General features: G+C 51.6%; 2 protein-coding genes, 1 long non-coding RNA gene and 2 other non-coding genes across 6 annotated transcripts; 3 read left to right on the top strand and 2 right to left on the bottom strand.

The window, feature by feature from the left end:
- The first annotated feature begins 4689 nt into the window (after positions 1-4689).
- LOC146755269 (uncharacterized) lies at positions 4690-7375 on the top strand. Of its 2 annotated transcripts, none has more exons than XR_014938338.1 (4): positions 4690-5104; positions 6028-6100; positions 6228-6348; positions 7218-7375. It is a non-coding gene; the product is annotated as an uncharacterized LOC146755269 (long non-coding RNA). The 2 variants fall into 2 exon arrangements; XR_014938337.1 differs by lacking the exon at positions 7218-7375 and adding an exon at positions 6537-6845.
- Positions 7376-7998: 623 nt separating this feature from the next.
- LOC146755268 (uncharacterized) lies at positions 7999-9896 on the top strand. The gene is made up of 7 exons (XM_085526289.1): positions 7999-8076; positions 8332-8436; positions 8671-8823; positions 8981-9132; positions 9398-9545; positions 9711-9747; positions 9889-9896. Exons 1-7 carry the CDS (start codon positions 7999-8001, stop codon positions 9894-9896), a joined length of 681 nt encoding a protein of 226 aa, XP_085382415.1.
- Positions 9897-9902: 6 nt separating this feature from the next.
- On the top strand, positions 9903-13146 carry LOC146755267 (maestro heat-like repeat-containing protein family member 7). The gene is made up of 5 exons (XM_085526291.1): positions 9903-10156; positions 10349-10504; positions 10656-10977; positions 11148-11207; positions 11462-13146. Exons 1-5 carry the CDS (start codon positions 10001-10003, stop codon positions 11608-11610), a joined length of 843 nt encoding a protein of 280 aa, XP_085382417.1. The 5' UTR covers positions 9903-10000; the 3' UTR covers positions 11611-13146.
- Positions 13147-14819: 1673 nt separating this feature from the next.
- LOC146755266 (U2 spliceosomal RNA) lies at positions 14820-15010 on the bottom strand. The gene has a single exon (XR_014938389.1). It is a non-coding gene; the product is annotated as a U2 spliceosomal RNA (small nuclear RNA).
- Positions 15011-18421: 3411 nt separating this feature from the next.
- LOC146755265 (U2 spliceosomal RNA) lies at positions 18422-18612 on the bottom strand. Its single transcript, XR_014938387.1, has one exon. It is a non-coding gene; the product is annotated as a U2 spliceosomal RNA (small nuclear RNA).
- Between the last annotated feature and the right edge of the window lie 2884 nt (positions 18613-21496).

Here is a 21496-nt window from a genome sequence, read left to right as displayed (position 1 = left end):
GGTGGCCTTTTATGAAGATGTCACTAGCTGGGTGGATGGGGGGAGGGCAGTAGATGTAGTCTATCTTTATTTCAGTAAGGCTTTTGATACTGTCCCCCATGACATCCTTATAACAAAGCTGAGGAAGTATGGGATAGATGAATGGACGGTGAAGTGGGTCGAGAATTGGATGACTGGCAGAGTGCAGAGGGTTGTCGTTGCCAGTGTGGTGTCTGGCTGGAGGCCTGTAACTAGCAGCGTCCCCCTGGGATATGTACTGGATCCGGTCTTGTTCAACATCTTCATCAGCGACCTTGATGAGGGGATAGTGACCACCCTCAGCAAGTTTGCTGATGACACGAAGTTGGGAGGATGGGCTGACACGCCTGAAGGCTGTGCTGCCATTCAGCAAGACCTGGACAGGCTGGAGAGCTGGGCAGTAAGAAACCGGATGAGGTTTAACAAAAGCAAGTGTAGAGTCTTGCACCTGGGTAGAAATAATTGCATACACCAGTACAGGCTGGGGGAAGACCTGCTGGAGAGGAGATCTGCTGAGAGGGACCTGGACGTCCTGGTGGACTACAGATTAACCATGAGCCAGCAGTGTGCCCTTGTAGCCAAAAAAGCCAATGGCATCCTGGGGTGTATTAAAAGGAGCGTGTCCAGCAGGTCGAAGGAGGTGATCCTCCCCCTCTACTCTGCCCTGGTGAGACCTCATCTGGAATATTGTATCCAGTTCTGGGCTCCCCAGTACAAAAAAGACAGGGATTTCTTGGAAAGAGTCCAGCGGAGGGCCACTAAGATGGTGAAGGGCCTGGAGCATCTCCCCTATGAGGAGAGACTTAGGGAACTGAGTCTGTTGAGCCTTGAGAAAAGAAGGCTGAGAGGGGACTTGATCCAGGTTTATAAATACCTGAGGTGTGGGAGCCATAGTGGTGAGTCTGGTCTCTTTTCAGTAGTGCGTGGAGACAGGACTAGGGGTAATGGGATGAAAGTACAGCATAGGAAGTTCCGCACGAATGTGTGCAAAAACTTCTTTACAGTGAGGGTGACGGAGCACTGGAACAGGCTGCCAGGGAGGTGGTGGAGTCTCCTTCTCTGGAGATATTTAAGACCCGCCTGGACGCCGAGCTGTGTGACATGGTGTAGGGAGCCTGCTTTGGCAGGGGGGTAGGACTCGATGATATCTAGAGGTCCCTTCCAACCACTACAATTCTGTGATTCTGTGAAAAAATGGCATTTGACAGTCTATAAGAAACGAACTTATTCTAGGAGAGAATCAGAGGTTTAAACTCTTTTGTTCAACAGAGAAGTAGTGCATTATATTTTTATAAGCATTGTGTCTGACCTTCTCAGCTGTTAGAATTTCCTTGACAGTAATTTCTCCGGATGTGATCAGAAAACCTTTTGTTCCGTCTATGGCAGCATTCGAGGTATGATACTCAACTGGGTGATATGGAATTCACATTGTCAATTCCAGCGACAAAAAAAGGGGCATCTAAGAAGCGTGCAAACACAGAGAATGTTGATGCAGAGTCAGCATTAAGAAATGAGCTGTCCTTTGCACTTCCTGCTCCAAAGGCCTTCTTTTCAAAGAGTTAGGCAGAGAAGCAAGTAGAAGGCATACCCTTTCAGGCGCTTACTTCCAAAGGTATGTTGTATCTAACAAATGGAAACCTAGAACATGTGTAGCTTAGGAATTTTTTATTTTAAATATGAATGCAATGCTTGCAGGTCCTAAAATTCTGAAAGATTTCAGTGTTTGGTTTATTTGGTCACAGCACATACAGCTGGCAGCTTGTGCATCTGACAGTGCACTGCAAGCGGTTTAACCATCTATCAGGGCACAGTGCTCGTCTGTTAATGATAGAAGTTCTGGCAGTGTCACAAGGAGCATGCCTTGAGATGCATTCAGATCATGAGACAAGTGCTGTGTTCCTAAAACTAGCATGTGGTTCCACTTTCCATCGAGATCTAGTAGATCATTTCTTTAACATTCATCATGAGGGTTTTGGTTTGTTTTTATTTTTTTTCTGGGCTATTATATTGAGTGAAAGAAAAGGGTGTGCTTTTATTTAAGTGTGCTTTTAATTGCATCTTGCTTCTAAATTAAATGTAACTACTGGATTCCTCATGATAGCATACCAGTACTTGCATGTATCTGTTCAGCATGGCAATGGCAATATGTGACTAACAATGCAGACACCTCTATCTCTGTAATGTACCATAAACGTGTCCGTGCCATTAGCACTTCCAAGTTAAACCCAAACCTCCAGCTCCAGCCTTGCCATCATTGAAACTCGCACACCCTTTTTGTTTCAGCTGTGCCAGTGCTGAGATCCCTTTCTATGATCTCTTGCAGGAATCAAGCGTAGAGCAAAAGGGATGTTTGGGCCAGGTGACTGCAGGAAGGCTGGCAGTTTTGGACAGTGCCAGTTGATGGAAACAGGTATTCTGGGGACTGTTCAACTTTTAACAGAAGTCGGTGGACCTGCAGCTAGAACGACTAGGTTCTTGAATGGCTTCTAACATGCACTCTGAGTGCGTCTGTCCTGCCATGCCGTCTCTGCTTCATTTTGATGCAGGCATTGTTACAACCACGTGTTGGGCCTGTTTTCTTCTGCAAGGAAGAATGTTAGGTGCAATTCTCAATGCGAACTTCTGCTAGGATATCTGTGTAAGTTGAATTTGAACTACCAGAAGGAGTGCTGCAATGAAGGGCCCTGCCACTACCAGGGATGGTATGGTGAGCAGGACTAGGGAAGTCATCCTGCCCCTGTACTCGGCATTGGTGAGGCCTCACCTTGAGTACTGTGTTCAGTTTTGGGGACCTCAGCACAGGAAAGACATGGAGTTACTGGAGCAGGTCCAGAGAAGGGCAACGAGGCTCATGAAAAACTTGGAGAATCAGCCCTATGAGGAGAAGCTGAGGAAGCTGGGGCTGTTTAGTCTGGGGAAAAGGAGGCTGAGGGGAGACCTTATTGCCCTCTTCCAGTACCTGAAAAGTTCGTACAGTGAGAGTGGGGCAGGTCTCTTCTCACTAGTGACAAGTGACAGGACGAGGGGAAATGGCCTCAAGTTGCGCCAGGGCAAGTTTAGGTTGGATATTAGGAATCACTCCTTTTCAGAAAGGGTAGTTAGGTACAGGAATAGGCTCCACAGGGAGGTGATTGAATTGCCATCCCTGGCTGTGTTTAAAAGCCGATTGGATGTGGTACTCAGGGATATGATTTAGTGTAGTGTTTTTAGAGTTAGGGTACTGGTTAGGCTGTGGTTGGACTTGATCATCTTCAAGGTCTTTTCCAACCTGGGTAATTCTATGATCCTATGGTAGGACTGGGGCTTGAGCCAGGCCAGGGAAAATCCAGTGACAGGAGTCCAATGGATCTGAGACCTGACTTGAAGCCTGTGGGCATCACCCAGGACTTGGGATGAGAGGATGAGTTGTAGGAACAAGAACCTCTTTGGTCCGTATTAGCTCCTGCCGTTCCCTTTTTTGGGGGGGAATCGATGTGGGATTTTTTGTGTCAAGAACAGACTCATTGTGCGGCCTGTGAATGAATTCATTCTCACCTGGTGATTGGTGCTCTTCTCTAGATGGAGCTGCAGTGGAAATGGACACTCGTGGTCCGATGTCCGGCCCCCTCCCGCATGCTTTGATCAGCCAAATGAGCAAGACCTGGTTCTTGGTTGGTGAGTTAGCTTTTGTTGCCTTGGAGACACATCTTCCAGTTGCACCTCGTGTCATATCTGTTGTGTTGAGTTCTCGAGCTCCAACCCCAGCTGGCGATGTAAGTATGAACACAGAAGGAGTAGCTTAGATCTATATTTACCTTGATTGGAAATGCAGTGCCAAGGGCTGCACACTGTTGTGACAGCTCTGAGAGTATGGAAAAGGTATCTGCTGGGCAAGCGCTTTGCTGGGTGAGCATCCCCCTGCTGAAGAGCAGGCAGTTCTGTTTGTTGACAGAATCATCCGTGTGGATTGGAGGCGTTTCCAGCCTTCCGGCTCTTGGCTGTTGCTGTGAGAGTAGAGCTTCCTGCCCAGAGAGAACGAGCAGCAGAAGGGATCCCATGAGAGCAGCCTTAGAAGCCTTTCAGACAAAGCAGGTGGATCAGGCTGTGGCCTGTGCCTGTGCTTTGGAGTGAAGCCAGCAGGCTTTACTTCAAGCAAAATGAGCTGTGGGTGCAGCGTCCAGCAGTGCAAGTGGCCAACAGCTGGAGACAGCATCACCTTGAGCAGCACTCTTGAGGGAAATGCTCAGTGTGAAGGAAGGCCACGAAGAGAGAGTAGCTTGTGGCTGTGTTCACGGGGTAAGGTTTTCCTTCCTGAGCTGTTACCTCTCAGGTGCTGTGTGAGTCTTCTGCAGTGTGCCTACAACTGTGTGATGTGCTCTGCAGAAGTGCTGATGTTGCCCATGCAGCCCTGTCTTTCTCGTCTCGTATCCAGTTCTACATGTTGTTTGAAGCACCATCGTAGAGGCAGCCTTGATTTCTGCAGCCCTGAGCTTTGTGCCACGAGAGCTCTCCTGCTTCTCTCTGTGATGTGAGACTGAATGAAAGGCCCTGCAGAAGTCTGAGTAGGTGATGTCAGTTGCTGTTCCTTTCCCCACCTGTGCTGGGAAAAGCAGGGAATGGGTCTGGGGGACATCCCGGCAGTGGGATCCTGCCTCAGCAGAACTGAGTGGCTGTTCTGATCCACGTATTTTAACCTGAGTGAATCTGACACTAACGAGAGAGGGGAGGGTGCTGTGGGAAGAAGATATATGTGCCGCAGTTTGTGGTGCAAGGTGTTCTAGGAGCTGCAGCTAATAAGGCTTCCTTTTTGATGGGGAGAGGATTAACAAGGTTATTTTCATGATAATAGTTCACAATATGCTTCCTTTTCATTCATCTTTCATACTACCTCTCAAAAAACTGTGGATTCTAAAGTAGTATTTCTTGCTAAAGAGAATACGTGTGCACCCAGCACATTCGTCTGCTCAAAGGATCATCATCTCTGTCTGTGTTTCTTCTAGTCCCTGAGGTGGAGCAGAGTGGAACACAGACTTGGGTGAATCTTCATTCAGGAGAAGGGACACGTAATGCTCATCTTAGGTGTGTGGCTGACAACAAGAGCAGAGAGGTAAGTTTCATAGGGTTGCGTGCCCATTTTATTTTCTTTTTCATTCATAATGCATAGAGGCGTTCCCCAGACAAAGTGAGCATTTGTCGGCTGGACTTTCTAGAAATGACCTAGGCAGTGAAAATGGGTTTGAAGCATCCCTAAGAACCCTGCAAGAGAATGCTGAGAGTTAATCTGGCACCCTCCTTTGGAAACGTCCGGTGTCTGTCAGCTCTTCAGCTGTGCCCTAACACCTCCCATTGCGCTGCCACACCGGGATAGAATTCCAAGCCCACACTGAGTTCTGGAATGTTGTGGTGTTGTGTTGGAATCAGACGTGACCACGTGGTCTTGCCTCCCCGCCTTGTGGGGGGTCATGGTGGACCAGGCTGGTGGCCCATGGTGATGTCATAAGCGTCTGGAATGAGGGGAGGAGCGGTGCGTTCTGTGTTCCTTTGTGGGTGAGCTAGTGGTTGGAGTAGTTGGTTGGTTTGTTGCTCTTGTGCCTTTAGTGCCTTTAGTGCCTTTAGTGCCGTTTTCTTCACACCGTTGTGCGCAGCATCTTGTAGGTAAGCTGAGCCAACGTGGGATGGATGGGTGGGCAGTGAGTTGTTGAGAACTGCTGGCTGTTGGAGCTCACAGCACCGTATTGCTTACTCTTGACCATCAGACGTAATTTTCCCCCGGTACACACATTCCAAAGGGGGTATCCGTAAAGGTGGCACCCGTCCCATGCTTCTTCCGTCGTCTTCTTTGCTCAATTGTGGAAGCATCGTAAAGTTGCTGGGCGGACAGGCATCACGTAGCCTGAGACTCAGCATGTCTTGCAGCAAGTGGATGGGATGGTTGTGCTGTGTGCGTTATTCCATGGCTGTCTTAGCCCTGCTCACTGACCTGCTCTTTCTCTCTCCTCTCCTCACCCTCCGCCCACTGCCTTGGTGCAGCTTTTGCTCTCATTACATCTGAGCAAAGTGACAAGGATCTGCTGCAGATAGCGTGAGGTGATCTCACTGCCAGGTACGTGCCCTGTTTTGTCCCCCCACATGGTTTTGCCGCAGGGTATGCGAGGGTAGTTCTGAAGAATTGTACCCATACTGTGCTGTCTGAATAGAGAAAACAGAAATGTGTTTCCGTTCTGTTACAGCACGTCACAGCTGCTGTGATGAGCGTCGCGTGCATGGCCGGGAAGGAGGGTGGGGCTCCCAAGGACAGAAGATCTCCAGCGGAGCTCTACCAAGTGACCGAGGTGATGCCTCTGCATGCTGGTGAGTGAGGGTCCAAAGCAGGGTGGGCAGGGCTGGGGCAGCGAGTGCCCCCTGCTCCACACCAGGACCCCTTGTCACAGGCAGACTGTGCCAGGGGAGCGAGCCCGGGGCCGGAGAGGGCAGAGCTCCTTCTTCTGCTCCCGCTTGCCTTTGGCCCCTCTGTAGCACTGCTCTCTCTCCTTGGTCAGATGCTGAATTGCTGCCTCTGTCTGATGTGGAACAGGAGGCAGTGGATTTCATCCAAGCCAACAGCATCAGCAAGGAAATGGTAAGAGCAGCCATCTCCATTGTGGCTGTACCTGCATCTCCAGACAGTCCCTCTGGCTCTGCCTTCAGGCTGCAGGAGGGCTGCTGGCCGGGCAGAGCTGCTGCTGTCCTGCAGCTGTCCTGCGCTGCTCCACAACCCGCAACGCCTGGTCCCCCTGGCCATGGCTGTCCCCACTCATACTCCTCAGTCTCTGTGTGCTTGCCAGGATCTGGTGCAGAAGCTGCAGTTCCTCAACTCCATCTGCATACTGTGCAGCACCACTGGACAGGAGGGCCTCGCACTGAGCCCCAGTATCTTCTGCATGCTCAAAAATATGTGCAAGAAGATTGAGGTGAGGGGACATGGCACCCAGGTAGCTGCACCCTGTGAGAAGGACAGGACAGGGGGAGAGGGAGGCAGGGAAATCACGCACAGACACCCAAGTGCCCCAGATGGGACTCCAGGTGCTGCTGAGAGCTCAGCAGTGGAGGTGGACAGCAGCACCAGTGTGCCAGTGTTTGTCAAGGGCCACTGGGGCGACTCAGGCCCTAGCGGCCGGTGGCAGGTTTGCTGTTGCTGGGTGCTGGCAGCTGCCAGGTGCCATCCTGATTGTGCTTTGCAGGATCTGTTGTGTGAGGAGCCCATGGAGCAGCTGAGCACCGGACTGAGGTTCTGCTGCATGAACACCATTGCTGCCTTGAGGTACCTGCCCAGCCCCTGCTTTTGCCAGCACATCCCCCGGGCACCATCCTGGTGGCCCTGACGCAGCTCCCCGCTAAGTCTTGGCCCTCGCCCCAAAGCTGGTGACATCAGGACTGTCCTCTGACCCAGAGCAGCCCCGTGGGGGAGGAGGCACCTCCTGGCAGGGCTCCCCATCCCTCTCAGGGAGCCTTGCCCAGAGGAGGACCTGTTCCACCCCTGCCTCAGCACCCAGGCACCGCTCCTAGCATCAGTGTCTCTCTAATTGCAGCACAGTGAATGCAGTTACGGAGGAAGAAATATTCCATCTCTTCACGTGTGCTGCAGCGTCGTCTTCTATCTTCCTCCAGCCAGGGCCTTGAACATTTCCCTCTACAACCAGGTATGTACTGGGCAATCTACTGTTGACCCCATGCCTCTGGGCTGCCGCTTGCATTACTTGTGTCCAGAGATTTATCAAGATGTTTGTGGGATGAATTAGCAGCCTTGCTTGCCCTCACCCCTCTCACTCTTGCCTTGGGCTTGGCAAACACCCTGTGTTGTAGCCTGCTCTGAGTGCAGCAGTCTTGCAGAGTGCCCCTGTGCACAGATCTGTGGGTATCCTTTATTGGCAGTCAGAGGGGTTCACAGCAGTCTCCTGGGTATGTAAGGGAACCCTGAAAGACTTCCACAACCCACTGTTCTCTTTACAGACCCTGGAAGCTATGGACGACATGCTGCAGATTGTGCTAGATGACTGTCCCATTGCCAGTGTCAATAGTCGGCTGCAGGGAATCTTGGAGGTCTGTCTATTGTGAAGTTCTGCCCCCAGAGCTCCCTTCTAGTAGAAGTTTATCCCGCTCCATGGAAACGGCACTGGCAGCAGTTGGAGCCAGCAAGGGACCCTGGCAGCAGCAGTAGCCCCATGATGGGCTTTGCTTAAGCTCAGGGGAAGCCTGGATGGAAGCTGTGATTCCAGCCAGGAGCTCAGCAGACCTGCTTCTCCTGGAGTGGGCATCAGCAGCTCCCAGGCTAACCAGCAGCTCCTCTCCTCACAGGTGCTGCTGCCTTTCAGCATCTCCAAGACACAGGCTGTGTGTGAGAGGGCTTTGGGGCGCATCTGGAAGCTTAGTGGCTTCATGACCAGCAGTTTCTGGCAGCAGGTAAGGAGACATGAAAATTCCAGCCGGGCACTCTCATTCTTTGCATCCCAGAGCTGCCTCTACGACTCAGGAATACCTGTGAGACAAGCTGTGACTCAGGCATGAACCCACAGAATGCTTTTGACATGAAGGGAGGGTCTTTATCCTTCCTTTTGCCTGTGGTCATCCCACTCCAGACGCTATTCTCTCATTCTGTTTAACATGCCTTCCCTCCTTTTTTCCTTCTTACTGCAGCCCCTTGGAAAAAACCTTGCCCCTTCTCAGAGGACAGACATTGCCCTTGCAACCCTGGAGAAGCTCACTGGGGACTACGGTTTTGATGAGAAGAAGTGGGCTGAGACTATGCTGGATGTGCTTTGGAGAGACCCTGGCACCTGGCTAATGGATGTAAGCAGAGTGAGGCGACCCTGCCCGCCACAGCTCTTGGGTACAGAAGCCATTTGAAGGCAGCAAAGAGCTGTGGGAAGGGCAGTAATAACACAGCCTGGGAGGCAAATGGCTGCGGTCCAGTGGCAGCAGCAGTTTCCCTGTGTTCTCACAACAGGTGCCAGAGATTCTGCGATGCATCCACGCCAACCTGAAGATCCAGAGCACATCAGTTCAGCAGATCCTGCTCTCAGTGCTGGATGTGCTGACAGTCCAGTTTCCCAGGGATGTGCTGAGGAGTGTGTTGACTGACCTTCCACAGAATGACAGGTATCAGCCCAGAGAGCCCCACATTTTTTCCATGTGAAGAGCAGGGCTCAGAAATGGTCTGGCTGCCAAAGCCAAGGAAAGCTGCAGGACATCTCGAGGAGCAGGCCCTCCATCCCACTGTGCTTTCCAGTGCCGGCAGGCCGCTCAGGGCTGCAGCAGCCAATACCAACCATGGCAGCCCAGAGCCCCCCATCAGGCTCCTGCCTGAGCCATGGTGCTGTGGCTAAGGCAGCCCTGCTGACACAGCATTGCTCTCTGTTTATAGCACTACCCTGGACATACTGAAGAGTGTGCTGCCCCTGCTGGAAGCATCCCAGGGGATCTGGGATGAGCTCAGCAGTGTTCTGCAGGGCCAGCAGCTGTGTGAGATATTGAGCATCAGCACAGTGGGGTTGGGCCTCCTTCGCTTGACTGTGAGTTACTGGACAAGGCAACATCCTCTCCTTCAGGGCACTGCGTGCTCAGGCTGGGCTGTGTCTCCCTAGTGCCCTGCCTCGAGCTGCCAGAGCAGCCAGGAGCTGCAGGGTGCAGGATGTCCTGCTGCCTCTGCCTGCCTCTCACTGCTGTGTTCGTTTCAGGTGATGCCTCCCACTGAAGAGCTGATGAAGGAGCTGTGTAAGCCAGCACTGCTCCAGAAGCTTCTGAATGTGGAAAGCCTGCCAGTGCTCTGGCTGGTGCTCAGACGCCTCGTGCTGCTGTCTGAGAGACCTGAGATGGTGAGCAGGACCTTGTCAAACATAGCCCTCATGTTGACAGCCTGGTGATGGGGCAATGGGCAACACTGTGCCTTGGCCGCTGTCCTCCTGATGGGAAGGAAACTGTGTGTTTTGTACAGGCAAGAGAAATCCGGGCCCTGCTTCCAGTCATCATGGAGATCCTGCAGTTTGCCAACACACCCATTTCCTCCCCCATTACTGTGAAGGTGCTGAATATCTTCAGGAATTCAATTCACCATCTGGGCAAGAGGCACGCCAGTCCCTTTGCTCTGGAGCTGGCTGAGAAGATCCTGCCTCTTTTTAATCACGTAAGTCTGTTGTGGGAGGCTGAGCTCTGCGGGTGGGTGCTTGACAGGAGCATCTTCTCCTTTCTTTCCTTCTCTGGGCTTTCAGAAATGACATGTCCTGTGGGCTCTGCAGCCTATCAGAACTTGTCCCTGGTAGTGCAGGGGACTCCTGGGGGAGTTGCTGAGGTCTGAGGTCCTCCTGTTCTCCCTCAGGCATCATGTGAAGTGCGAGAAGGTTCCATCCGCCTCTTCACGGATGTGATGGACGCTGTGCTGTGGTCTCAGAAGGGAAGCATGAAGAAGACCGTGCTCAGGGGCCTGCTCCCTCTGCTCTTTCACATGAGTGACGAGACCCTGAGCGTAGCACAGGTAGGAATTTCAGAGCTGAGCAGTGTGCAGGCAGTGGTGTGCTGACAGCTCAGCAGTGATCTGCAATTGAGAGCAAGTTCAGCAAGCATTCAGACACTGGGAAGTGTGTCTGTGTGTGTGGTGCCATGTCCCTGCATCTGTTGTTCTGCAGGCATCTGGGGAAGCCCTTGTGTCCTGTGCAAAGTTCCTGAAGTGGAAGGAGCTCAAGCATGAGGCCCAGCAGAAGAACACAGCGGGGATCATGAAGTGTTTGGTGAGGACAATCTCACAGCCCCCACCTTTTTGCTGGAGGAAAGGGGATGCTGGAGGAGGGGCTGCAGCAGCAGCTGTGGCTGCTCTGCAAGCCCCATGCTCTTGTGCTCTTCTTCAGCTGCAGCAGGACAGAAAGGGAGTGGAAGGCTGCCTGCAGCAGAGCCTGCCATACCAGGAGGATTCTCAGGCCTCCTTGCGATGCGAGGCTGTCAGATTCATTGGTGAGCCCAAACCCTGAGTCCCTCTTTGGGCCCTGCCCTGGCAGGAAGGCACAGCCCTGAAGCCCCCAGGTACAGCCTGCCCATGCCGGTAGCCCCAGTGGGTGCCTTGCTCAGGTCCCCCCTCGGGCGTCGTATGAGGGAGTGGTTGTCTGACGGAGCTCTTTCCCTAGGGCTGATTGGGAAGCACTCCAGGGAGCAGAGTGAGAAGATGCTGAATGAACTCTGCAGTGGTGAGTGAGGGCAGTGCTGTATGTGTTGGGGCTGGGGGCAGAGCTGGGCAACATGCAGCTGTTCTTTGCCCTGCTGCAAGGAAATGCTGCAGGGACAGAGGAGCATTCCTGGCAACCCAAAGCAGTGTCTTCCGGCTGACCCGTCAGTCTCCCGTGCTCCTCCTGGCCAGGAAAAGCAAGGAGTGGGGCTAGCAAAGCTGGTGGCTCTCTGTAGACTGGGGGTCCAATCTCTGCTCTGTTTCCTTCTGTTGTAGCCCTTCAGCCTTTGGAAGATGACACCCATCTGACAGTTCGTTCTGTGGCATGTGAGACCATCCAGAAGCTGAGACACCAAAGGCAGAAGGCGGCACCAGCACGGAGAAGGCTCCCAGCACTTTTCCACTGGTTCTGCATAGCCTTCTGAGGGACAATTCTTGTACAGCAACGTTGCTGGGACACGCGTTCCTGTCGTGCAAGACAGACCCCCTGAACAATGGCAGGAGCCTTGGAGCAAGGACATCTTGGAAGAAAGAACAGGAACCAAGCTGGTTAGAACTGGGTCTGTAGTTAGCGACTAATGAAATTGAGAGGCACAATAGAAAGCCTTTGGAAGGTAGATGTGGAGAAGACGTCTGCCCGTGACCGCTAGAGAGCAGCACGCATGCACGCAGATGCAGAACTGATCATAATTTCCCTTAATCAATTGGAACTCATCACATGAGTTGTTGGAACTTAATCAAGTGGAAAAGTTATGGTTTATTCTAGCTTTTGCAAAGCCAGAATGCTGGGCAGCAAGGCTCCTGCTTGCTTATTGTGCTGTGTGCCTGGGCATAAGTATCACGTGGAAAAAGACAAAAAAACACATTTTCTTTTCCTATGTCTTGGAGAGACAGGAATCCAAAATTCAAGATCTTTGCTTTTGACTTTGCATTTCAAAACCAGATTAGAAAGGATTCTGCAAACTTCCTCTGATGACATTTGACTCTTCAAATAACAACAATACTACTGTTTCTATTACTACAAATAACAGCAACGCAACAACAAAACAATGGAAGCTGAAGAAAGGCACGGGGACAAGAGTCACCAGAGGAAATTTCTCCAATGAACTGAATTGGTGTTAGGGCCCCCATGCACAGGAGCCAAGGACAAAGCAAGCGTGTCTTGTCCTCTTCAGGATTCAGTATGGTTCATCTTATTGTCATCCAAATGAGACCGGAATTTCACTGCATTGTTGGAAATGGGAAAACAGTGCCAAAGTTGCCTTTTTTGAAACAGAAATAGAGTAATTTTAAAAACCCACAGCAACAGAACGCAGAAGATCACCAGCAAAGCCTGTAACACTTGCCCATGGAGTAAAAGCACCAGCAACAGTCAACCAAAGAATCGGATGCTCATCCATTTCATGTACTTTTGTGAGGACATGAAAGCAAGCAGACTTGCCTGAAGGTGATGTAACGTTAGTGGTAAACATCACCAAGCTCCCTCCAAAAGTGAACTTGACCTTTTGTCTCTGCAACCATCTACGTACAGAGGGAGCTACTGGAGAGCTCTGCTCGGATCCTTCAGTTTTCACGTCTCTTACCATCTCTCTTCCAGAAGATCTTTTGAAGAAATGCTTTTCCTCTGAGGATGAAGCACGGATAGGAAATGTTACAGTTCGTTTTGCTGTAGGGAGTTTACCTCTGTGTGCGACACATGCATTCTTCTGACAACTGCTATCCTCAGTTTATTAATAAAAATCATTCCTTTATTACTTTGTGCCACGCAGATTAATCTGTTTTTTAAAAAATCGGGCTGACTTTGTTTGCTTTGCTCAACAGTGGCTACATCAAGACAACAATAACATTACTTTCAAGAATAATTGCAGTTATCTTCCAGTTGGCTTGTGCTTCTGTGCTTCTGAGAAACACCCTCTAGCAATTTCTTTTTCTCCTTTTTTTTGCATGAGTCCTGGATGCCGGTGTGTGTTGTGCTCTGTTGTTTGCTGACCAGCAGGTGAAAGGACTGTGTTTGTGTGAGGATAACGTCCGGCTGCGATGTGCCAGCAGGGCAACCACAGCTTCGTAGCTCGGCCCGTGCGAAGCCCTGCAGCATCACTGGCGCTAGAGGTCAGTCCAACACCGCGGCTTGTGCTCTCTTTCTCCTGCGGCTGCGTTCGGGCGGCCCGTCTGCAGGGAGAAGAAGCAAACTCTGATGGCATCTGGATCTGGAGTGGCTCCTTTGTATTGGCATTGTTGAGAAATGAGGATCTAATTTGGATTCCATTGGTTTCATACTGGCTGATGGAAGGAGTGCTTTCTGTGCTAGTTGGAGGTTTAGGTCTACTTCAGGGACTGTGCAATTGGGTTCATCTTCTTTTGTCACATTAAGGGGCAGCATGTTTATATTGGCCAGGATCTATTCAGGACTGGAAGCTGTGCTCATTAAGTCTGGACTAGTTGATGAGTCCATGGATGAGCCTGAGCTCAGATTCCCTCATACCAGGTATGTTGGCCAGTACTACGGCATTGCTAAGGCTGTGAAACCCAGGCACTCAGGCACCTGCCCAAGAGCTCAGACATGTGGGAGCTTGAGCCTCATTGAAGAGGACTGATAGCACACTGTGGTGTGGCTGCACTGAGGTTCAACAGCACTAGGAGCCTTTTGCAGTGTGTGAGCTCAAGCTGCTGCCAGGGTTTTGCTTCCTCCTGGCTGTGAAGCTCCAAGAGCTCTGCCAGCATATTGCAGCTGAGCATTATCTGCTGTGCCTTTTCTGTCCTCCAGAAACTGTGTGTAGGAGTGTCACCTCTCCAGTAGGCTCCAGTCTTGGCCACACCACACTGTGCAAGACATTCTCTTCAAGCTGGCTTGTACTTCCACTTGTATTCTGCTGAGAAAATCGTGTAGCAAAGAGACAGTCCACCAGCAGAAACATGCTCTGAAAGTAATGCTTTCTATCTGTGACATCAAAGATGAAACTGAAGCTGCACCCATGTGAAATATAGCAAGGGAATCACTTACTTTGACTGGATGACTATGCTGTGCCCAGTGTACCCCATTTCAGGCTCTGATTTTCAAGAATATGATTAATCACTCTATACTCTCACATGGAATTTCAGATGTGCACTGGAATTTTAATGGAAAGCTGATGGTCTTGTAGTGTCATAGCCAGGCATCTGAGTTCCTTTATAGCATGAGATTTGCTGCCTGCTGGTAGCCACATTCTTGATATCAAGATCCCTAATCTTGGTAATGGTGCTCTCTAACATCTTTAGCAGTGACCTAGACAGTGGGATTATGAGTACCTACAGTGAGTTTGAATGCAACAACCAAGCTGTGTGGTGCTGTTGATCACAGAATCACAGTATTATCAGATTGGAAAAGCCCTAGAAGATCATCTAGTCCAACCATTACTAATACTTCTCAGCTTAATCATACTCCTCAACACAACATCCAAAGTTTCTTGAACACACCCATTGTTGGTGACTCCACCACCTCCCTGGGTAGTGCATCCCAGCGCAGATCCACACTTGCAGCAACTCGGTGCCACGTGGAACTGACTGAGGTGCCCTCCCTGCCCTCATCCTGGCAATCACTGCACACCCCGCCCAGCACTGGGCCCAGCTCTGCCTTTCACCACCACGCTCCTCCCGGAGGAGGAGCGCCATGCCCGGAGGTACTGCCATACCGGGACGACGCGCGGAGCGGAGACTGCAAGCTCCGGGTCCAACTCCCACACCCAAAAATCCGTTTAATGTAAAATCCTCTCATCGAGGACGTATCAAATATTAAACTGACAAGAACAGATACTACACTTGGTCTTCGCCAAAAGGCTGAGAAGCGACACCCCACCCACCGCCCGCACAGCACCCGCCCCCACGCGTGCCCCCGACACCTCACGGTCGCACACCCGCCGCCCGCTCCGACCCCTCTGTCTCCTCCCCAGCCCCGCTCCCACCCCGCTTTGCCGGTGCCGCTTCCGCTGCGCCCCCTGGAACGGCCCCGCTCGGCCCCGGTTCATCGTGGCGGAGCGCTCCCGGCGACCCCCGCGGCTTTGATTAGCATAGACACGCCCCTCATTGGTCGCTACTCTGCAGGCTCCGCCCCCAGCTCTGACCCCGCCTTTCAACTCCACGAGACGGCGCTGCGGTGATGACGTCATCAGAGTGCGACGTCGCGCGGGTGATGACGCAATGCATCGCGCGGCGGGGACGCAGCGTTGGAGCGATGGCGGAGGCGGCGGAGCAGCCCCGGGCTGAGCCCCGGGCTGAGGCCGTGCAGATCATCGCTCTGGGCGGCAGCGCCGTGCGCAAATCCAAGAGCGTGGCCGCGCGTCCCCCCATGTCCGGCCGGTGCCGGGGGCTCCTGGCGGCCGCCAATACAATTGATGGGTTTTGCCTCTTGAAGCTCCTCGGGACTGTGACGTTGTTCTCTTTTATCCGACTGTGAAGGGATGTCGTGCTTCTGTTGGGCCCAAGCGCATCCTTTAGTGTTGCTCCCTCCGGGCTCTATGGTACCAAATAAATAGCCAGGTGTAGAGCAGTTCATTGGGTTCAGTGGTAGAGCTTAGGGCAAGATCCATCCCACTCATATGAGCCTTTCCTCCAGGCTGCATCAAGCACCACAAATAAAGCAACAAGAGCCCATTCCTGTCTGTATCTTCTTGCCAGCTGTGTGCTGATGCCATAGCTTTTAAAGCCCTCTCACAATTGTGGGGGACCCGCATGGCTTTGTACTGCAAAGGGGGGGCCTTGATCGCTGCTTTAGGATCTAATCCACATGTGTTCCACCATCCCTGTATTTGTCGCCATTCTTTCTATACCAGTGCTTTACTATTTCTCCATTTCTTTTTTCCCCTCAGCGGATATCAAGATGACCCAGAAAAGCTTCAGCTTCACCCAAAGTTCAGTTTGCCCTTTGTTATGGTTTTGTAATTTGGTTGGTGTTGGTATTCCACATCAGAACACCATGCCTAATAATGAGAGTAAAGGGGACAAGTTTTTTTTCTGTGGACTGCCTTAAATGTTCATGTGGGGAGGGGCACCGGAAGGGAAGTGGGGAAGAGGATGGGGTTGCTGGCCCAGCTCCCTACGAGGAGACAACGCGGTCGGAGCTTCCCGCCTTCCACAGCTCCATCGGTGAGATTGGGGACTTGGTATTCTCTTTGTTGAAACTCTCTTGTTGTTGTTTAGCGTTATTAGGTTATTAAACTGCCATTCGTTCTCAGATGACCTTTTTCCTTCTTCATTATTTTTTAGACCCAATCACAATCTCCCTTGCCTTCCCCTTTCCCGAAACACACGTGGTTGGGCCGTGCCGTGCCGTGCCGCTAGAGAAAGGGAGGCACTTTTGCTCCTGCTCCCCTGGGTTTGTTCCCACTGTCGCGGAGTGAGCTCTAGAGAGGACTCCATGACACCCTTTTATTTTGTGTCTGCTGCAGATGGCACCAACGTAGTGAAGGTAAATCACAGCTGTACAGCCCAGGGACATGGAGACTGCTATAAGCACGGGGTGGGAAATGGGGTAGTGCCTCTCTTTGGTACGTGGGTTGTCCCACTGACTGTAAGCAGTTATAGAGTTGAGGGTTTTTCCCTGTGGGGTGTGGGAACAATTTCCATATATTAAAGAATCCCATCATTCTTTGCTTTGAGTGACAAAGTGTTCTTCCTTGTCAGCTCTTCAATGACACCATCAAGCTGGCAGTTACTTACAAACAGAATTCAGGAGATTTCATGGATGAGGTCATGCAAGAACTGGAGGTAAGAAAGGAGGAGGAGGAGTGCAGGGAGTGCAGCCTGAGGTGGTTAACAGCTCTCCCACTTGGAAAAAGCCTGTACTGAAGGGTGAAAACTTCACAGGAACTGGAAGATTTGCCTTATGCTTACAGCACAGGGTTTGTGTGCCGCTCATATCTAGGTGGGCAGGGGGAAGGTGGTGACCTTCTGAAGAGCTTGTGCTGCTTTAGCCTGAATTTGATAGAACCGTAGCAGTGTACCTGTCATGCTCTTCAGCGTGTTCTTGTCCTACTTCTTTGCAGAGCTTTGACCTGGAGAAGAAGAGTGTGAATTTGTCGGATCAAGAGGAGAGCTGCCCTGAAGAAAAGCCCCATCCTCCTAAGGGCCGCACTTGGGCTCCATCTTTTCTCTCTGCTCCAGTTGTCAGGGACTGCTCAGAGCTCACTTCTGCAGAGGAAAGCGATTTTTCTCATGCCCTGAGATCTCTGGTGATGGGGAGACAGGGCACAACCTCCCTTGGCTGGGCCCTGACTGCCTGGACGTCACAGTATCACAGAATTATTAAGGTTGGAAAGGACCTCGAAGATCATCCAGTCCAACCATCACCAATACTTCCCAGCTAAATCATATCCCTCAACAAAACATCCAAACATTTCTTGAACACTCCTGTGGTCAGTGACTCCACCACCTCCCTGGGCAGTGCATTGCAGTGCCTGGCCACCCTTTCTGAGAAGCCATATTTCCAAATGTGCAGCCTGAACCTCCCCTGCTGCAGCTTGAAACCATTCCCTCTAGTCCTATCAATAATGGCACAAGAGAAGAGGCCAACCCCCAGCTCACTGCAACCTCCCTTCAGTTAGTTATAGAGAGCAATGAGGTCTCCCCTGAGCCTCCTCTTCTCCAGGCTGAACAATCACAGCTCCCGCAGCCTCTCCTCATATGGCCCCATTGTGCTCCAGACCCCTCACCAGCTTTGTAGCCCTTCTCTGAACACGTTCCAAAGCCTCAATATCTTTCTTGCAGTGAGGGGCCCAAAACTGGACACAGCACTCGAGGTGCGGCCGCTCCAGCGCCGAGTACAGGGGGACAATCACGTCTCTGCTCCTGCTGGCAGCACTGTTTCTATACAGGGCAGGATGCCGTCGTCCATCTTGGCCACCCGGGCACACTGTCGGCTCATGTTCAGGCCAGCTTCCATCAATACCCCCAGGTCCGTTTCCTCCGCACAATCCTCCAGCCACTCCGCCCCAAGCCTGTAGCGCTGCCCGGGGTTGTTGTGGCCAAAGTGCAGGACCCAGCATTTGTTCTTGTTGAACCTCATCCCGTTGGTTCAGCCCAGCTGTGCAGCCTGTCCAGATCCCTGTGCAGGGCCTCGCTCCCCCCAGGCAGATCCACACTCGCAGCAACTCGGTGCCGTATGGAACTGACTGAGCTGCCCTCCCTGCCCTCATCCCGGCCATCACTGCACACCCCACCCAGCACTGGGCCCAGCTCTGCCTTTCACCACCACACTCCTCCCGGGGGAGGTGCACCATGCCCGGAGGTACTGCCATACCGGGACGATGCGCGGAGCGGAGGGAGCAAGCTCCGAGTCCAACTCCCGCACCCAAAAATCCGTTTAATATAAAGTCCTCTCATCGAGGACGTATCAGATATTAAACTGATAAGAACAGATACTACACTTGATCTTAGCCAAAAGGCCGAGAAGCGATACCCGTAACACCGCCCGCACAGCACCCGCCCCCACGTGCGCCCCCGACACCTCACGGTCGCGCACCCAACGCCCGCCCCGACCCCTCCGCCTCCTCCCCCGCTCCACTCCCACCCCGCTTCGCCGGTGCCACTCCCTCTCGGTCCCGACAGCGGCTCCGCCGGGCCCCGGTTCATCGTGGCGGAGCGCTCCCGGCGACCCCCGCGGCTTTGATTAGCATAGACACGCCCCTCCACTCAAGCCCCGCCCACCGCCCGTCCCTCCCTCTCATTGGTCGCTACTCCGCAGGCTCCGCCCCCAGCTCTGCCCGCAGCCCCGTGCTCTGCCCACCCCTCATTGACAGCAGCACTGCAGCTGGGACACACAGCGTCCCGTCAAAACCAGGCGGTGACTCCCTTCATCCCGTGGGTTCCTACGGGTGGAGCTGAGTGCTGAACTGCAGCTCCGGCATTGCACTGAGTGCAGCACTGCAGCTCTGGCATTGCACTGAGTGCTGAACTGCAGCTCCGGCATTGCACTGAGTGCAGCACTGCAGCTCCGGCATTGCATTGAGTGCAGCTCTGCAGCTCCGGCATTGCACTGAGTGCTGAACTGCAGCTCCGGCATTGCACTGAGTGCGGCACTGCAGCTCCGGCATTGCACTAAGTGCGACACTGCAGCTCCGGCATTGCACTGAGTGCAGCACTGCAGCTCTGGCATTGCACTGAGTGCGGCACTGCAGCTCCGGCATTGCACTGAGTGCTGAACTGCAGCTCCGGCATTGCATTGAGTGCAGCACTGCAGCTCCGGCATTGCACTGAGTGCAGCACTGCAGCTCCGGCATTGCAATGAGTGCTGAACTGCAGCTCCGGCATTGCACTGAGTGCGACACTGCAGCTCCGGCACTGCATTGAGTGCAGCACTGCAGCTCCGGCATTGCACTGAGTGCTGAACTGCAGCTCCGGCATTGCACTGAGTGCTGAACTGCAGCTCCGGCATTGCATTGAGTGCAGCACTGCAGCTCCGGCATTGCACTGAGTGCAGCACTGCAGCTCCGGCATTGCACTGAGTGCAGCACTGCAGCTCCGGCATGTTACCAGTGGTCCCTTTCACGCCAGGATTCAAGGGCTAAGCCTCCGCGAATCCGGCCTGGCCCAGCCGGGGCCCATTTAACTACACGTTCACACCAATATGGTGAATAGCTAAATGGCGTTTTATTGTGTGTGTTAGCAGTTTAAATAAGCCGCTATCTACTTCGTCTACACCCCTTCTACATATGCATAACTCCTTCTACATATGCATAACTGAGCAGGGGAGAGCCTATCGCGTTACATCCCGAGTGTTCGTGCACGCCTAATGCAACATTCCCCCCCCCCCCCATGCTTAACAAAACCATGCCCCGTTACAACGCAAGCACCGATCCTAATCCTAATATATAAAAGTGTTAGTCCTTATACAATTTAAACTTTGTTACATATTAACTATAAAGTGAGGTATACAGGTTACAAAACATGCAGAGATAAGTGGTGCAATGCCTAACAATGTTAGTGGTGTTCTAACCAGTATGTCCAAGGCATCTTTGGTTATATTATACAGTTCATCCTTCTATGCAAAGCTTCTTGTATATCCGCTGGAACTCCATTTTCTCATTCCAAGTCCTTGCACCTGTGCTTCTTGAGCCAGCAGCAGGAAATCTATTGCAGCTCTATTCTGTAAAACTGTGTGCCTGAAAGAAAAGTACTCAGCTTTCGATTAGCTTTCTGTTTCTCCCAGAACATCCTTATGGGTGATCACTGTATCAGGTTTTATTTTTCTCGATGGGACCCATAAAATTTTTCCTGATTCTCTATTTTACTGAGGCATAACCTTTTCGTTCAAAATGATTGATTGCATAATGTGCTACGCCAATACATCCACCTGCTGGGCTACCGAGATCCTACCTCTGTGACCCTCCCCCTCTCCAAGGACACTTATCTTGTCCTTCAGGAGATGGTTGGCCCTCTCCACAATTGCTTGCCCCTGGGAATTCCCAGGGATTCCTGTCGAGTGCGATATTCCCCAATGCTCAAGCCATTCTTGAGTAGATTGCGAGATGAAGCACAAGCCATTGTCTGTCTTGATATGTCGCGGCACACCAAGGACCACGATGGCAGTGGCCCAGTGTCGCTGAGCTGCAGGGGACTTAAATGTTAACATAATCATCATCACTCAATCAAAACCTTGACTGATAACGCACTAAACATAAGGTTACATGTAAGGTCATAATTTTTTGAGTTGACATATACACACTGATTCCAGCTTTCATTTTAGACAATACTATAAATGGAAATTTCTAAGCTAATGTATTATTACTTATTGACAACTACGAGGTGATAAACCACCAAAAGGAGAGAGAAGGAACACAATAGTGGTGAATGTGATAGGCAGTGCCTGCAGGGCATCCCCTGCTTCAAAGTGCACTTTGCCTTTCTCACCCATCTCAGATTCTCTCCTGTTTTAATTCTTGTTAACAAACCACTATATTAGATCTCTCTACAATACAGACTACTCAGAGAAAGTTATTTACAGCTATAGTTACTTATTCCTATTGTTACTTGTTTTACCCTTAACTTTCTTCTTTTTGTTTTATTTAATTGGTAAGCTTTTCTTGTTGACCTACTCCTACTATAGTTAAAAAAACCATCTATGGGTAGTAATTCTTGGTGCAGTACAGAGTGAGATGCACCTGTATCTGCCAGAAAACAAATATCTTCGCACTGCTGTGTGCACACTGCATTCAGCCCACTGGGGGCAAAACTCATCCTGGGATCTTCAGGATCTGCTCTAGTAAAGCTGCCACCGTTCCTCCCAACTGCACCACCACAATTCCCCCTCCATACAATTTCCAAGCTCCATCAACAAATTTG

Source organism: Coturnix japonica, chromosome 35, assembly GCF_054131305.1.
Source record: "Coturnix japonica strain WE chromosome 35, WE-NBRP24, whole genome shotgun sequence".
Classification (NCBI taxonomy): Eukaryota; Metazoa; Chordata; class Aves; order Galliformes; family Phasianidae; genus Coturnix; species Coturnix japonica.
Note: the sequence above shows the minus strand (reverse complement) of the source record. Positions and strands in the feature narration are given on the sequence as shown.

Bases quoted from the DNA above. Each gene is read 5' to 3' on its own strand.
- LOC146755267 (XM_085526291.1), top strand. From the start codon at position 10,001: ATGGAGATCCTGCAGTTTGCCAACACACCCATTTCCTCCCCCATTACT. The intron at 10,157-10,348 runs GTAAGTCTGTTG...GTTCTCCCTCAG, and splicing joins TCCTGCCTCTTTTTAATCAC to GCATCATGTGAAGTGCGAGA. The intron at 11,208-11,461 runs GTGAGTGAGGGC...CTTCTGTTGTAG, and splicing joins GCTGAATGAACTCTGCAGTG to CCCTTCAGCCTTTGGAAGAT.
- LOC146755268 (XM_085526289.1), top strand. From the start codon at position 7,999: ATGGACGACATGCTGCAGATTGTGCTAGATGACTGTCCCATTGCCAGT. The intron at 8,824-8,980 runs GTAAGCAGAGTG...TTCTCACAACAG, and splicing joins CTGGCACCTGGCTAATGGAT to GTGCCAGAGATTCTGCGATG. The intron at 9,546-9,710 runs GTGAGTTACTGG...TGTTCGTTTCAG, and splicing joins TGGGCCTCCTTCGCTTGACT to GTGATGCCTCCCACTGAAGA.